Raw genomic sequence first — 15,606 nt, forward strand, 5'->3', positions numbered from 1 at the left:
CATTAATCACATGAATCCTTACAAATGGAAGACCTTTTCTGCCTTCAGAGAATTGGAAAGATGACAGCATGAGGATTCTTTAGCCCTCTGCTGCTTGCGTTGAAGACCAAGAAAGGGAGCCACAAGCCATGGAGTGGGCATCCTCTAGAAGCTGGGAAAGGGAGGGGAATGGATTCTTCCCATCTCAGTCTGTTTGGACTGCTATAACAAAACACTCCAGACTGGGTGGTCTGTAAACAACAGAGACTTATTTCTTACAGTCCTGGTGGCTGGAAGCCCAAGATCAGGGTGTCAGCATGGTTGGGTGTCTGGTGAGAGCCCTTTTCTGAGTTGCAGTCTGCTGGCTTCTTTCTGTGTCTTCACAGTGTGGACTGAGGAGTTTTGTGGACCTCTTTTATTTATTTATTTTTTTGGTTGGTTTTGGTTTTTATTAACAGCTTTGTTGAGATATAATTTGCATAGCATATACTTTACCCATTTAAAGTGTTAACAGTTCAGTGATTTTTAATATATTAACAGAATTGACCATCACCACAATTTTTAACATTTTCAACACCCCCAAAAGAAATGGCACACCTTGTAGCAGCTACTCCTCAGTTTTTCCCAATCCCCCCAACTACAGGCAACCACTAAACCACATTCTGTCTCTAGACTGGTTGGCTGGGGGACATGACTATAAACGGGATCATTATGTGCTCCTTGGTGTGCAAACTAGCTCTAGGACTATAAGGATCAGGGAAGCAAAAGTCATAGCCTGGGAATGTTTGCCCTGCAGAGATGGAAAGTCCCGAGGGCAGGGAAGGCTACTGGTGTGCGGGAGTGCACAGGGGCAAGGAGGAGCGATAGGAGTTGCAGTTCCTTCTACCCCAGATCCTAGAGCTTCCAGGCGGAACACGTTAAGGTTCTGGGGGCCTGCAGTGGCCACAAGGCCTTTATCTCACCTTCCCTGTCAGCCTTAGCTCTGGAGGGCACAGTGTCCAATCAATTCCACAAACAAGGAAAATAGATCCCTGCTTGATGATCTGCTGAAGTTGCAAGCCATCCAGCTTGTGGCGAGATGGGCTTGACTCTCCAGCCTGCCAGGTGAAAGTTCGTCTGACCACATACCCTCCAAGAAGGCCCACCCCTGGAGTCCACTTAATTACCCCAGCCAAGAGGAGGGTGCTCAGTCCCACATAGCCTGCCATCCTTACCCAAAGGACCCTGGCATGGCATGATTCAGCCTCGGAGCTGAGGGCTCCTGTCTCCTTTCAGCCAGGAAAGTCCCCACCCTTGGCAGATACCCGGCAGTTACCACACAGGCCAAGTAATCAAACTCCTGCGTTTTATTCTGTGGAAAGCCCCGGCCCTACCTAGCCCTGACCCTGTCTCCAGGGCTGCCGGAAGGTAGAGAAGCTCTGGGTGCTTGTGCAGGAGGCGTAGGGCACGGCCCGGGAACGGATCTGCAGGGTGTGGAAGGTGAGCGGTGGGTTGGGGCCCAAGGAGCCTGGGTTCAGGGACTCAGTGTGAGGCTCCTTGACAGTCATGGGAACTGCATAAGAAGCATCTGGGGCCGGTCGTCCTGGCGTCTCACCGTGCCCTTGCCCAGCAGGTGCAGGATGCAGGAGAGAACGTCAGCACTGCCGCAGGTGGACCCCCTGCCAAGGCTGCTGACCAGGCCCCTGGGAGGACACGGGCCCTTCTGCCAAGCCTCCAGCACCAGGCAGACAAGCTGGTTGATGTGCAGCCCCTCGTCCCCGTGGGCTTTGAGGATTCGGACGATGAGGCAGTTGAGAAGGTTCCATCTCTTCTCCAGGTTCCGGCCCTCTTCGTCCTCAGCTTTCAGGTATGTCTGAGCTGGGATGAACCACATGTTGCCCCTCCGAGGCCTGGGTTCCTCGCTGCCATCTCGGATCTTGAGCAACCCTGCTGGGGAGTCCTTTGTCTCATCAAGGTCCAGGGGGCCCCTTGAGGAAGTCAGAGGCCCAACGGCCTGATTCAGCATGTCTGGAGGGAGCCCCGAGAGGGCCAGCAGACTCTCCACAGAGACCGCCTTCAGCTTGTTGAAATGCAGCAGCAGCTACATCTGCACGGTGGACACATGCAGCGTCTGGTCCCCAAACTGCAGCTCCGCCTGGCCCAGCCACGTCTACCACAGTCGCCTTTGCGGGGCCCACTCCAGGGCAGGGTAGCTCTGACGCTTGTTGTAGAAGTTGGAGTATCGGTTCAAGGTGCCCCTCAGGTAGGCAGGCAGGCAGGTTCTGGGGTTGAGCGTGTGGCAGATGGAGGCGGTGGGCCAGCAGCGTGGTGGCAGGACGAGCACAGACACTTCTGGCATCGCCCCTTCACAGCAGAGATCCTCGCTCTCGTCCTCCTCCTCCCCCGCCACGCCGGCTGCTGCTGCTGCTGCTGCTGCTGCCTCCATGGCCCCAGATTCCAGCTCAGCTTCCTCCCCGGTCCCTCTCTCATGGCCCCTGCCACTGGCGTCACGGCTCACCTGTATCTTCTTCTCTGTGTCCTCCAGCTTCAGGAGTTCCTGATCAAGCCGCTGGAGCTGGTATACGTGGAGCTGGCGCTGCAGCTCCTCCGAGGTGCTCAGGCTCCGCAACATCTGCTGGGGGAGGCGGTTGGGGAAGCAGGGGCTGATCTGCTCCAGCATGGCCCCCTCCTGCCAGCTCGAGCCCACGCCCAGGAGACAGTCCTCCATGTAGTGCTGGTAGTAATGCTTGAAAGTGGTGGCTAATCTCCAGGCCAGAGAAGATGAGGACGGTTTCCAGGCATAGCTGCAGTTGGGCCAGCATCTCCATTCCCCGTGCCCCACCAATCCGGCTGCCCTGGATCTGCTGGTCGATGTGTTGGGCAAACTGTTCGCTCACGTGGGCAGCTCTGAGGAAAGGCAGCTTCAACAGGGCACCGGCACAGCCATTCTGCAGCGCCAGCAAAAAGGCTGCCCGTGGCCCAAACAGCTCAGAGCTCGCCTTCTGCAGATTACTGAAGTGTTCGCAGTAGTGGGGCACAAAGTCATCATCCTGCCAGCATGAGGTCAGAAAGCTGTGCACCTGCTCCTCCACCACCGCCCACCAGCAGCGCGTCAGGTTTCTCATGATGCTGCTGGGAAGCCCCCGGGTGGCCAGGGAGCTCCAGTCATGGCTTCTGTTTCTGCCCTTGGGCCGAGGCGTGGCCGCCACCCTGTGGGGCGCTTCACACGGCTCCACGTGCACCAGCAGGTGGGTGATGCGGCACACCCGGGAGGAGAACGCTGCTGCGTGGCTCTGAGGGTTGTGGGCAGCCTCCTAACACTCCAGGTATTGGTCCAACAGCCAGCCCAGGGGGCTGACGCCTTCTTCATCAGGGCAGGTGATGTTCTGCACCAGGGGGCTGACCAAGGCCTCCCAGTAGGTCTTGCCCAGTGCCTGGGCGGCCTCTTCATCAGGGAGGAAGCGACTAGCAAAGTTCTGCTCGTGGCGTAGGGCCCCGTTGAGTCTGGAGCTCAGGTGCAGGAGTCCCCTGCGGTCCTCCGCGATGTCCTGGCTCCAAGCCTGCGCCCGGACCATGTAGAAGAGGCGCGTGTGGCGGCACAGCTGCTCCTGGAACACCAGCCAGAACGTGGGCTTGGGGCCCAGGACCTCCAACCCCCGAATGCGCGTGTCAACGCCGCCCTGTTGGCAGCGCTTTATGAGGATCTGGATGACAGGCCAGACGCGGCTCAGGTTCTCCAGGAGGACCACCTGGCTGGTGGAGGGTATCACGTTCACCGAGTTGAGTTCCGTGTTAAGGGAGGTGGTGCTGTCGCCCCCGAACACCACCACCCTGGCCGGCATGTAGCTCAAGTCCTCGCTAGCCACCAGCAGAGCCAGCTGCCTGATGAGGATGCCCTGCTGCATGTGCAGGGTGATATGGTGGGAGCTGGCACTGCCGTTGGACTCCCAGTAGGTCTTGGGGTTGTGGTCCGTCAGCTTGCTGGCCTGGTGTGGGTTGGACGACACCTCCACCTTCTCCCAGCACTTGTTCTCCTTCACCTCCACGCTAGAGCCCTGGCACAGGTATCTGAGGAGCACATCAAAGAAGGGGATGTTGATGGGGCGGTGGGTTCATCTGTGGTCTTTGATCTGGCCCAGCACCATCTGGATACAGCCTCCCAGGATGTTGGTGGTGAGCTTCTCGCACTTGAACACCATGTCCCGCAGCTCCTGAGCCAGCTCCAGCTTTCCCAGGTGCTTTTTCAGGGCCTTGGAGATGGCATCCTGGGCTCCCAGCTGATTGAGCACCACAGCACAGTCCCTGCTCACGGAGGCCAGGCGGTGCAGGAAGAGGAACAGCTCCTGGAGCACCTCTCGGTCAGTGTTTGGGGACTGCAGGCAGGCCATGCAGGCGTCCATAGCTTCGTGCCAGGGGAGCAGCAGTGGCTCAGGGAATCCACCAGCTGCATCAGGATTCTCAGAACAGCCAGGTGCAGGGGCTTGTTGGCGGCAGGAGTGTCGAGGCTCCACATGAGCATGAGGAAGGGCTGGGGCTGCCGCTGCAGCTGCAGGAAGAGGGGCTTGGCCTCTGCCTGCCGGGACCCCTCTGAGCGGAACGCTCCCTCCAGATCCAGGAAGATTTTCCCAGCCAGACCGAAACCCTCTGCCAGATGCTGCAGCAGCATGTTGGAGCCCTGAGTCGGGGCTTCTTTTGTTTCCACTCTGGCCAAGTCAGCTGATTCCTAAGGCTGGGCCCGGGCTTCCAGTAGGGACGGGTGGCTGGCTGCCCTGCATCGAATCGCTGTGGCAGAGCCAGCAGCAGGTCTTGGGCCAACTCCGTGGGCATGGCCAGTTCAGCCAGGATCTCGTCATCCAGAACCTCCCTGTCCAGGTTCTCCTGAAAGATCTGGAGAACCTCCTGATGGTTGGGGCCGTCCAGCTTCTTGATGAAGAAGAGGAGCTCCCACCACTTGGCCTGGGTCAGGTGTTCACTCTCCTCAGCGTCCTCGTCCACAGGCCACAGTAGGGCACAACATAGAGCTTGGTCATGGGCTTCCAGTGCCAGGACGGCAGGGCTGTACCCATGGCTGCACTGACCGCTGCCCCCTGGTACTCATGAGCAGCCTCAACCATGTTCTCAATGTCTTCCTCAAAGCCCAGAATCTCCAGCATGTGCCAGTGCATCCAATAGGTGCGGCCTGTTGACTCCCACAGCACCTGCACAGGGGGCACGCCATTGTTGCTCTGCTGGAACTTGCCCTCATCGCCCGAGCTGATCTCATAGTCATCCAGCATCCGCACTCACATGCCCGGCTGCAGCGCATCCCGCACGTACAAGGCATAGGTATTGCCACTTGCGAACTCAGAGTGAGGTCGAAACCTCCTTGACCTCCTGCAGGAAGGCAAGGCATGGGCAGGTGGGAGCCCTGGGCCCTCATCCACCAGCTGGGGCTGGAAGATGGAACCAGAGGGCTATCCCGAGGGCCCCTGTCTGCTCCAGGCCTGGTCCCAGCACATGGCCTGCACCAGCTCTGAGATCAGCGTGCCCATGGCCATGCTGAACTCCAGCTCCAGGCGACCCCTCTCCCCACTCAGCTCCTCAGGAGTGGAGTTCAGGGCTCCTGGTTCCACAGCAGTGTCATTCAACTGATCCAGGAGGAAGGTGACATGCAAATAGCACTTCACCAGGGAGAAGAGCAGCCTTCCTGGGACCTGTGGCAGTGAATGCCCTCAAAAGACATCGGGTGTTCAGAGAGCGTGGCCTGTGCAAACAGTGCCAGCAGAGCATAGCAGCTGTCAAAATCCAGGTGTTTCTCAATGGCCTCTTGCTGGCTTAGTGAGAAAAGGATCTAGGTCCGGGTCCTAGCATCATGGGAGGCCAGGGCTTGAATCATCCGGCCCGTGCTCCAGCGAATCTGATAATCGGGACTGCTAAGCATGTGCATGAGCAAGTCCAGGAACTTTGGGTCTTTGAAGACCCCGGTGAGGGGCTCAATGCTGGCGTAGGCACTGAGCACATGGACAGTGTGGTGGAGCAGAGGAGCGGGAGGAATGGTGCCCACACATTCCTCCAGCTGCCGAAGCGCCCTCTGAATCAGAGACTTCATGTCGGTTTCTATCTCCCCCAGCATGGATTTGTCCAGTGCTCCAGCCTCCCCTGCTGTCTCCTGGGAGGGACCGATGACCTGGCCGTCCTAGCCCAGCATCTTGTGGCAGTTGGCATAGATTTCATCATTGGACATCCATAGCAGGATGTGCTCAGCCTTGCAGTCCACGTGGTTGGAGCCCCCTTCCCCATCATCCCCACGCTGGAGGATGAGCCAGAGGATCTAGTACTCAGGATGCCCATCATGGCCCACTCACTGGCGGATCAGCTCGTCCGGATAAGCGTGCAAGCCGGGCCCCAGGGGCACCCTGAATTCCCTGTAATGGAGTTCCCCCACCATCTTGGCACCTCAGAAGTCAATGGGGGTCCCAGCACGAGGCCTGTCCTTCACCAAGCTAGGAATGTGGCACAGACGATGGCGGCGGCGCTGGTGGAGATTTGGGCTCTGCCTGGGCCCCGAAGGGGTCGAGGTGGACTGTGGACCTCTTTTAGGAGGACACTAATTCCATTCATGAGGGTTACTCATGACCTAATTGCCCTTGAAGGACCCACTCCCTAATACCATCACACTGAGGGTTAGGATCTCAACATATGCATTTTCAGGGAACACAAACATTCAAGCCACATCACTCCCCTGGGCAACAAAGGAAGGAATGTTGTTCTGCTGATACCCTGATCTTAGTGAAGTGAGAACTATGTTGGACTTCTGACTTACAGAACTATAAGATAATAAATCTGTATAGTTTCAGGCCACTAAGTCTGTGGTAATTTGTTACGGCAGCAACAGAAAACTAATACAGCATCCCATAGGGCATTTCGTTGAAACCTGGAGTTCTGGAAGTGCAGCCTGATAACCATCAAATCAGGCTTTCTGTGCTCGATACTGCACACCCAGCAACATGCACATCTCAGTCAAGTACTGTTTTGATGAGTACATCTGGTATGTCTTCAAACGTCCTCCTCAGCTATTTAAAAAGTGACTCAATGAAGTAACCCAGCTGTCCCACCCAAGAAGGCAAACCTTACATTCCCAGAGGTCCATTCAGTCACTATCGATTGTAATCCCCAAAATCTCATTTTCTATTCAGGTTACAACCTAAAAGCAGAGTCTGAAGACCAAAAAACCCATGATATTTACCAAAGTTTAGTCTCATAAGTGGAGAGAGGAGAGCAGCCCAGTTCACAGGAGGATACTGGTGGTTTTCTCCAACAGTTGCTATGGGTTTCATCACAACTTTGAGAAGGGAAGGGGGCACAGATTCAGGGCCTGCAACAGAAAGGAAAAAAATAATAAAACACCTCAATAGCATCATGAAAGTGCAAGATGCCACTTGCCCTCCTTTCTACTCATTTCAATGGATTTGGTATCACAGCTTCAGCTGTGTTTAGCCTTTCAATTCTGTGCCCTTAAAGTCAATCCTACTTGCTACAAACTTTGCTCCCTCTATTCTCCTTTCTCTTATTTGTTTCCAGTCTTTCCTTCTTATCTGGATAGGAATGTTCCACATTGTTAGTTAACTCTCTTCCATGCTCTCGCATATCTTTTCATTGAATTTCCTAAAAAGAGTAACTTACTCTATGTTACTGCCTTATCACTCACTCATTCCTTAATTTACTTCCAGAAGAGGAGATAATTACTGCCACTCAGGTCTATCCCCTTCTCAGAATAAGGGTTACTTCAGTCCCTGTGGCTCTAAATGGTTACACTCTGTCCCATGCACTCCTTGCTGCTGCTTCTCCTCAGCTTGCACCGTGGCTGACGGCAGGTGAACATAACAAAATAGCTAATCCATACTTTAACCAGCTATCTAAGACACAGCACCATGACTTTAGTGATAAATTCTTTAAAAAAAATTTTTTTTTTCAGGTGGGAGGTAATTTGAAATTGAAAAAATCAGATGCTCTAGCAGTTTTGAGTGGAGCCATAAAGTAAAGCCAAGGTTAGAGTAGCCAGTGAGGATCATGAAGAAGTGAAGTTACAAGGAGGTCAGAAATGATGTATGAAAAACTAGGAGACCAAGAAGGAGAAGTAAAAGCAGCAGCAGGATCGATACAGGCAGCAGAAGGCAAATCAGCATTAGCAGAAAGAGACTCAGAAGTAACAAAAGGGCGGGGGGAAGCAGGGGTGGAATCAGAAGACAAAGCAGCAGCAGACACTGAAATAGGGGAAAGCCAAGATGGGGGCAGGGTGAGCAAGAGGAAAACAGCTACAGAAGGTAGTGTGGGAAAAGGAAAAGTACAAGAGAAAGGAGAAGCAGAGGCAGGAGAGCAGCAAAATCAGCAGACTCTGAAAAGTGGAAAGCAGAAGTGGGCACAGAGTCAGCAAAAAGAGAAACAGGTGCTGAAAGGAGAAACATGGGAAAGGAGAAGCAGAGGCATAAAACGCAGAAGAATCAGCAGACCATGAAAGTGGGAAAGCAGAAGAGGCGACAGAGTCAGCAAAAAGAGAAACAGCTGCCGAAAGGAGAAGCATGGGGAAGGAGAAGTGCAGGAGAAAGGAGAAGCAGAAGCAGAACAAGCATCAGATCAGTATATCATGGAAAGTGGGAAAGCGGAAGTGGGGATACAGCCACAGAAAAAGAAACAGCTGCCGAAAGGAGAAGCATGGGAAAAGGAGAAGCAGAGGCAGAAAACGCAGAAGAATCAGCAGACCATGAAAAGTGGGAAAGCAGAAGTGGGGACACAGTGAGCAAAAAGAGAAACAGTTGCCAAAAGGAGAAGCATAGGAAAAGGAGAAGCACCAGAGAAAGGAGAAGCAGAGGCAGAACAAGCATAGAATCAGTAGACCATGAAAAGTGGGAAAGCAGAAGTGGGGACACAGTCAGCAAAAAGAGAAACAGCTGCCAAAAGGAGAAGCATGGGAAAAGGAGAAGCACCAGAGAAAGGAGAAGCAGAGGCAGAACAAGCATACAATCAGTAGACCATGAAAAGTGGGAAAGCAGAAGTGGGGACACAGTCAGCAAAAAGAGAAACAGTTGCCAAAAGGAGAAGCATGGGAAAAGAAGAAACACCAGAGAAAGGAGAAGCAGAGGCAGAATAAGCAGCAGAATCAGAAGACCATGAAAAGCGGAAAAGCAGAAGTGGGGACAGAGTCGGCAAAAAGAGAAACAGTTGCCAAAAGGAGAAGCATGGGAAAAGGAGAAGCACCAGAGAAAGGAGAAGCAGAGGCAGAACAAGCATAGAATCAGTAGACCATGAAAACTAGAATAGCAGAAGTGGGAATAGAGCCACAGAAAGAGAAACAGCTGCTGCAAGGAGAAGCATGGGAAAAGGAAAAGCAGAGGCAGAATAAGCAGCAGAATCAGCAGACCATGAAAAGTGGGAAAGCAGAAGTGGGGACACAGTCAGCAAAAAGAGAAACAGTTGCCAAAAGGAGAAGCATGGGAAAAGGAGAAGCACCAGAGAAAGGAGAAGCAGAGGCAGAACAAGCATAGAATCAGTAGACCATGAAAAGTGGTAGAGTAGAAGTGGGGACACAGTCAGCAAAAAGAGAAATAGTTGCCAAAAGGAGAAGCATGGGAAAAGGAGAAGCACCAGAGAAAGGAGAAGCAGAGGCAGAACAAGCATAGAATCAGTAGACCATGAAAAGTGGGAAAGCAGAAGTGGGGACACAGTCAGCAAAAAGAGAAACAGTTGCCAAAAGGAGAAGCATGGGAAAAGGAGAAGCAGAGACAGAACAAGCAGCAGAATTAGCGGACCACAGAGTGGGAACACAGATGAGGGACAGAGTCAGGAAAAGAGAAACAGCTGCCGAAAGGAGAAGCATGGGAAAAGGAGAAGCTGAGGCAAAAGAAGACGCAGAGGCAGAACAAGCATCAGAATCAGCAGACCATGAAAAGTGGGAAAGCAGATGTAGTGATAGAGCCACAAAAAGAGAATGGCTGCTGAAAGGAGAAGCATGGCAAAAGGAGAAGCATAGGCAGAATAAGCAGTAGAATCAGCAGACCACAAAAAGTGGGAAAGCAGAAAAGGGGACAGAGTCAGCAAAAAGAGAAATAGCTGTCGAAAGGAGCAGCATGGGAGAAGGAGAAGCAGAGGCAAAAGAAGACACAGAGGCAGAACAAGCATCAGAATCAGCAGACCATGAAAAGTGGGAAAGCAGAAGAGGGGACAGAGTTAGCAGAAAGAGAAACAGCTGCCGAAAGGAGAAGCATGGGAAAAGGAGAAGTGCAGGAGAAAGGAGAAGCAGAGGCTGAACAAGCAGCAGAATCCATAGATCATGAAAAGTGGGAAAGAAGAGGTGGGGATAGAGCCACAGAAAGAGAAACAGCTGCCGAAAGGAGAAGCATGGGAAAAGGAGAAGCAGAGGCAAAAGGAGAAGCAGAGGCAGGATAAGCAGCAGAATCAGCATACCATGAAAAGCGGGAAAGCAGAAGAGGGGACAGAGTTAGCAGAAAGAGAAACAGCTGCCCAAAGGAGAGAAGCATGGGAAAATGAGAAGTGCAGGAGAAAGGAGAAGCAGAGGCTGAACAAGCAGCAGAATCAGCAGACTATGATAAGAGGGGAAACAGAAGAGGAGACAGAGTCAACAAAAAGAAAACCAGCTGCAAAAAGGAAAAGCATGGGAAAAGGAGAAGCTAAGGTAGAAAAAGCAGCAGAATCAGCAGACCCTGAAAAAGGGAGAAATAGATGTGGGGCAGAGTCAGCAAGGGAAAGCCAGCTACCAAAGGAGCCTAGAAAAACGGGTGGTGTATGCAGAATAAGCAAGAAACGTAGAACAATTAGTAGAAGTTGAAAAACAGGGAGAAGCAGAACCAGAAACAGAATCAACAAAAGGTCAAACAATTGAAGAAATGAGAAGCATAGGGAAAAAGAGAAACATATAAAAATGGACAGAGTTTGAATAGACATTTTCCCAAAGATGGTACACAAATAGCCAAAAAAGATATGAAAAGATGCTCAACATTACTAATCAACAAAAAATGCAAACCGAAACCACAATAAGATACCAGCTTATAAATATTAGAATGGCCACTATTTGGGGGAAAAAAATGAATGAAAAGAAAAAAATAACAAGTGTTGGCAAGAATGTGAGGAAACTAGAACCCTTATATGCTTTTGGTGGGATTATAAAACAGAAGAACCATGATGGGAAACAGTAAGATGACTTCTCAGGAAATTAAAAATAGACCTACCTTATAACCTAGCAATTCCACTTTCAAAATTGAAAGAGTTTCAAAGAGACATTTGTATGCTTATATTCGTACTATTGACAATAGCCAAGAGCAACCCAAATGTCCATTGATGGATAAGTGTATAAACAAAATGTGATATATACATAAAGTGGAATAGTATTCAACTTTAAAAAGAAAAGAAATGCTGTTATATGCTACAATGTGTCCTCAACTTTGAGGACACTATGCTGTGAGATAAACCAGTTGCAAATAAGACAAATGCTATATCAGTTCAGTTGCTCAGTTGTGTCCGACTCTTTGTGACCCCATCGACTGTAGCATGCCAGGCTTCCCTGTCCATCACCAACTCCTGGAGCTTGCTTAAACTCATGTCCAAGGAGTCGGTGATGCCATCCAACTATCTTATCCTCTGTCATCCCTTTCTCCTCCTGCCTTCAATCTTTCCCAGCGTCAGGGTCTTCTCCAATGAGTCAGTTCTCTGCATTAGGTGGCCAAAGTATTGGAGTTTCAGCATCAGCCTCAGTCCGTGCAATGAATATTCAGGACTGATTTCCTTTACGATTGACTGGTTTGATCTCCTTGCAGCCCAAGGGACTCTCAAGAGTCTTCTCCAAGAGAAAAACATGGAGTGAAAGTGAAAGTTGCATCCGACTCTTTGGAACCCCATGAACTGTATGGAATTCCTAGGCCAGAATACTGGAGTGGGTAGCCTTTCCCTTCTCCAGGGGATCTTCCCAATCTAGGGATCGAACCCAGGTCTCCCACATTACAGGCAGATTCTTTACCAACCGAGCTATCAGGGAAGCCCGTTCCTCTCCAACACAGTTCAAAAGCATCAATTCTTTGGCGCTCAGCTTTCTTTATGGTCCAACTCTCACATCCATACATGACTACTGGAAAACCATGACTTTGACTAGATGGACCTTGGTTGGCAAAGTAATGTCTCTGCTTTTTATATGGTGTCTAGGTTGATCATAGCTTTTCTTCCAAATGCTATGATTCCACTTAAATCCAGCAAGTAGAATAGTCAAATTAACAGATAGGGAAGGTAGAATGGTGGTTACCAGGATCAGGGAAGGAAGAAAGGGTAGTTCTTGTTTAATGGGTACCAAGTTTCAGTTTTGCAAGATAAAAACATTCCAGAGATTAGTTTCACAATGATGTGAATATAGTGTAATCCTATATAAATGCATTCTTAAAAATGGTTATGATGGTAAATTTTATGTTTTTTATACTTTAAAAAAGTTAGAAAAAAGGGGGGACTTTTGGTTTTCAGTTCTACATGTAAGAGCTTGGCAATTACCACTCTATTATAAATGTAAAAAGCTAAGCAGACTGAAGAATCAACAACTCTCTTGGATCCTTAAGAAAGGGAAGAGCACAGGGCAAGATGTTGTCTCCAAAACCAGAGAGACAAACAGATGAATACAGAGAGTCATGGCTTATCTGAGCAGAAACTCAGAGTGGAGAATGCTGCTTGAACAGTGCTGGAGCAGGAAGATCTGAACTACCTTTTGTGAAATGCTGGAGGCTCTATGTAGACAAGTCCTATGCCAACAAATTTGATAACCTAGATGAAAACTATCTACAGACTCAACACAATACCTATAAAATTTCAACAACTTTTTTTGCAGAAATGGAAAAGCTGATTGTCAAATTTACATGAGATTGCAAAGGGGGCCCAAATAGTCAAAACAATTTCAAAAAATTGGAAATAGAACTGCCTTATGATCCAGCAATCCCACTGCTGGGCATACACACTGAGGAAACCAGAAGGGAAAGAGACACGTGTACCCCAATGTTCATCGCAGCACTGTTTATAATAGCCAGGACATGGAAGCAACCTAGATGTCCATCAGCAGATGAATGGATAAGAAAGCTGTGGTACATATACACAATGCAGTATTACTCAGCCATTAAAAAGAATACATTTGAATCAGTTCTAATGAGGTGGATGAAACTGGAGCCTATTATACAGAGTGAAGTAAGCCAGAAAGAAAAACACCAATACGGTATACTAACGCATATATATGGAATTTAGAAAGATGGTAACAATAACCCTGTGTACGAGACAGCAAAACAGACACTGATGTATAGAACACTCTTATGGACTCTGTGGGAGAGGGAGAGGGTGGGAAGATTTGGGAGAATGGCATTGAAACATGTAAAATATCATGTATGAAACGAGTTACCAGTCCAGGTTCGATGCATGATACTCGATGCTTGGGGCTGGTGCACTGGGACGACCCAGAGGGATGGTACAGGGAGGGAGGAGGGAGGAGGGTTCAGGATGGGGAACACATGTATACCTGTGGCGGATTCATTTTGATATTTGGCAAAACTAATACAATTTTGTAAAGTTTAAAAATAAAATAAAATTAAAAAAAAAAAGAAGAAAAACTTAAAGGACTCACACACATACCAATTTCAAAACTTACCACAGAGCTATAGTAATCAAAACAGTGTGGTACTGATAAATCTAAGGATAGACATGTATTAAAAATGGAACAGAATTGGGAGGCCAGAAATAAACCCAAACATTTATGGTTAACTGACTTTTGACAAGGGTGCTAAGACCACTCAATAGAAGAAAGAAGGTGTCTCTTCAACAAGCACTGCTGGGATGACTGGATATTCACATGCAAATATGAAGCTGGATCCCTACTAATACTAATACCATACAGAAAAACTAACTTAAAGTAGATCAGTGATAATACAAGAAACTATAAAACTCTTGGAAGAAAACATAAAGATAAGTCTATTGATCTGCTCATGGATTCTTAGGAATGACCAAAAACATGAGCAACAAAAGGAAAAAAATAAATTGGATTGGGGGTGATGAACATTGTTCTGCAATTTGATACTGGTAACAGCTGCATAATATTGTGAATGTACTAAACGCCACTGAACTGTAGACTTTAAAATGGTTACAAGGGTAAATTTTATGTTATATGTATTTCAGCCCCCACACACAAACACAAAAGAAGAGAAAGGGATGAAGCAGTCTTTGGGATGAAAGGCAGGATCCATGATATGATGCAGCCCTGGCAGGGTTGACAGAAAGAGCAAGATGAAGTCTTGATGCCTGATATCTTCCTGCCTCTGATACTCTGAGGGCTGAGAATAGTATCTGTCCTTGTATTTCTGAGAAACCTATGAATCCTTGCAGTAAATATTGAGTCACTTGAAGCGAGTCACTGTTTTCTATAATAAAAAGCACTATAACATAATTTCTATCACTGCCTACGCTCTTTTATGCATAGATTCACAGACTACTTATGCATTGATGACTAGTAAACCCATCCTTCTAATCCAGGCCTTTCTCTGATGTTTTAGAACTTCAGCTATCTCAAGGATCAGCATGTTTTCTTAGTAGTCACAGCAAACCTCCTTATCTTTGCCTCTGCTGACTTGGGAAGGTAAAATTAGTAGTGTGCTTTCCAGCGCTGTTTTTCTCCCTGCCAACAAACACTTTTTTGCTTTTTGAAAATGTTAAAAGCTCAGCACCCCTGCCACTCTTCTATGCTGTGTTACCAGTAACTGAAGCTTTATTTCTATTCCACCTTGTGATATAATAATAGGAGTACAGGAGATATTATCAGGGAGTTAACTATTGCTATTACAAGGAGAAGAATTTCTAACCGAAAAAAAGTAAATATATTCATAAACACATTCACTTATTCAGCTAAGGATCTACTAGCTACCAGACAGTGGAAACTGTGTCGAACACGGCAGAAGAAGTCACCGTGGAGCTGACATTCTAGTGAGAGGACGAACAGACGAGGAAAAATCAGGCGTGATTAAAAAAAATGCTGTGATAGGAATTACCTGGTTGGGTATTCACATAACTGTATAACTATATACACGTGGTGACTGTCCACACACAAAGTTGGCTGCAAACTGGGGTCTTTGATTTCACAAAACAACAATAGCAACAACAAAATTTAAGATGCTTTTTGGGGGAGTTTTGGCTCACAATTCACAGAAATAGTCTGATGAATTGGCAGATAGTGTAGTGACAATCTGGGCATAGAATTATTCTTCTCTCCTATTGAGGACATAAATCCAGTTCTATATTGGAAATCTTTTAATTCATAAGCAGATTTCTATTAAATTTTTTCTCAGATCAAGTGTTTTTATAATTATATAAAATTATATCCCAGTTCCTTCTACAGAATTCACTAGGAAATTTGAACTTTCCAGAGGAGCTAGAGAATCAGGGAAGACATTAAACCTGTCCTCTAAACCAGGTCTCAAAGTGAAATATGACTATTTTCTAGATCCTTTATTGTTTAGGGGCTTCCCTTGTGGCTCAGCTGGTAAGAAATCCGCCTGCAATGTGGGAGACCTGGGTTCAATCCCTGGGTTGGGAAGATCCCCTGGAGAAGGGAAAGGCTACCCACTCCAGTATTCTGGCCTAGAGAAT

General features: G+C 48.6%; 1 protein-coding gene and 1 pseudogene across 5 annotated transcripts in view; both read right to left on the minus strand.

Annotated features, from left to right (window-relative positions):
* FOCAD (focadhesin) overlaps positions 1–15,606 on the minus strand; it is a 301,517-nt gene that overhangs the window by 19,186 nt on the left and 266,725 nt on the right. For all 5 annotated transcript variants that reach the window (XM_044939795.2, XM_044939797.2, XM_044939796.2 and 2 more), the window contains one exon: positions 7,184–7,312. In XM_044939795.2, coding sequence (XP_044795730.1) covers positions 7,184–7,312 — 129 coding nt within the window. The remainder of the gene's footprint in view (positions 1–7,183; positions 7,313–15,606) is intronic.
* Positions 487–7,176, minus strand: LOC102403344 (annotated as a pseudogene).

This window comes from Bubalus bubalis, chromosome 3 (genome assembly GCF_019923935.1).
Source record: "Bubalus bubalis isolate 160015118507 breed Murrah chromosome 3, NDDB_SH_1, whole genome shotgun sequence".
Classification (NCBI taxonomy): Eukaryota; Metazoa; Chordata; class Mammalia; order Artiodactyla; family Bovidae; genus Bubalus; species Bubalus bubalis.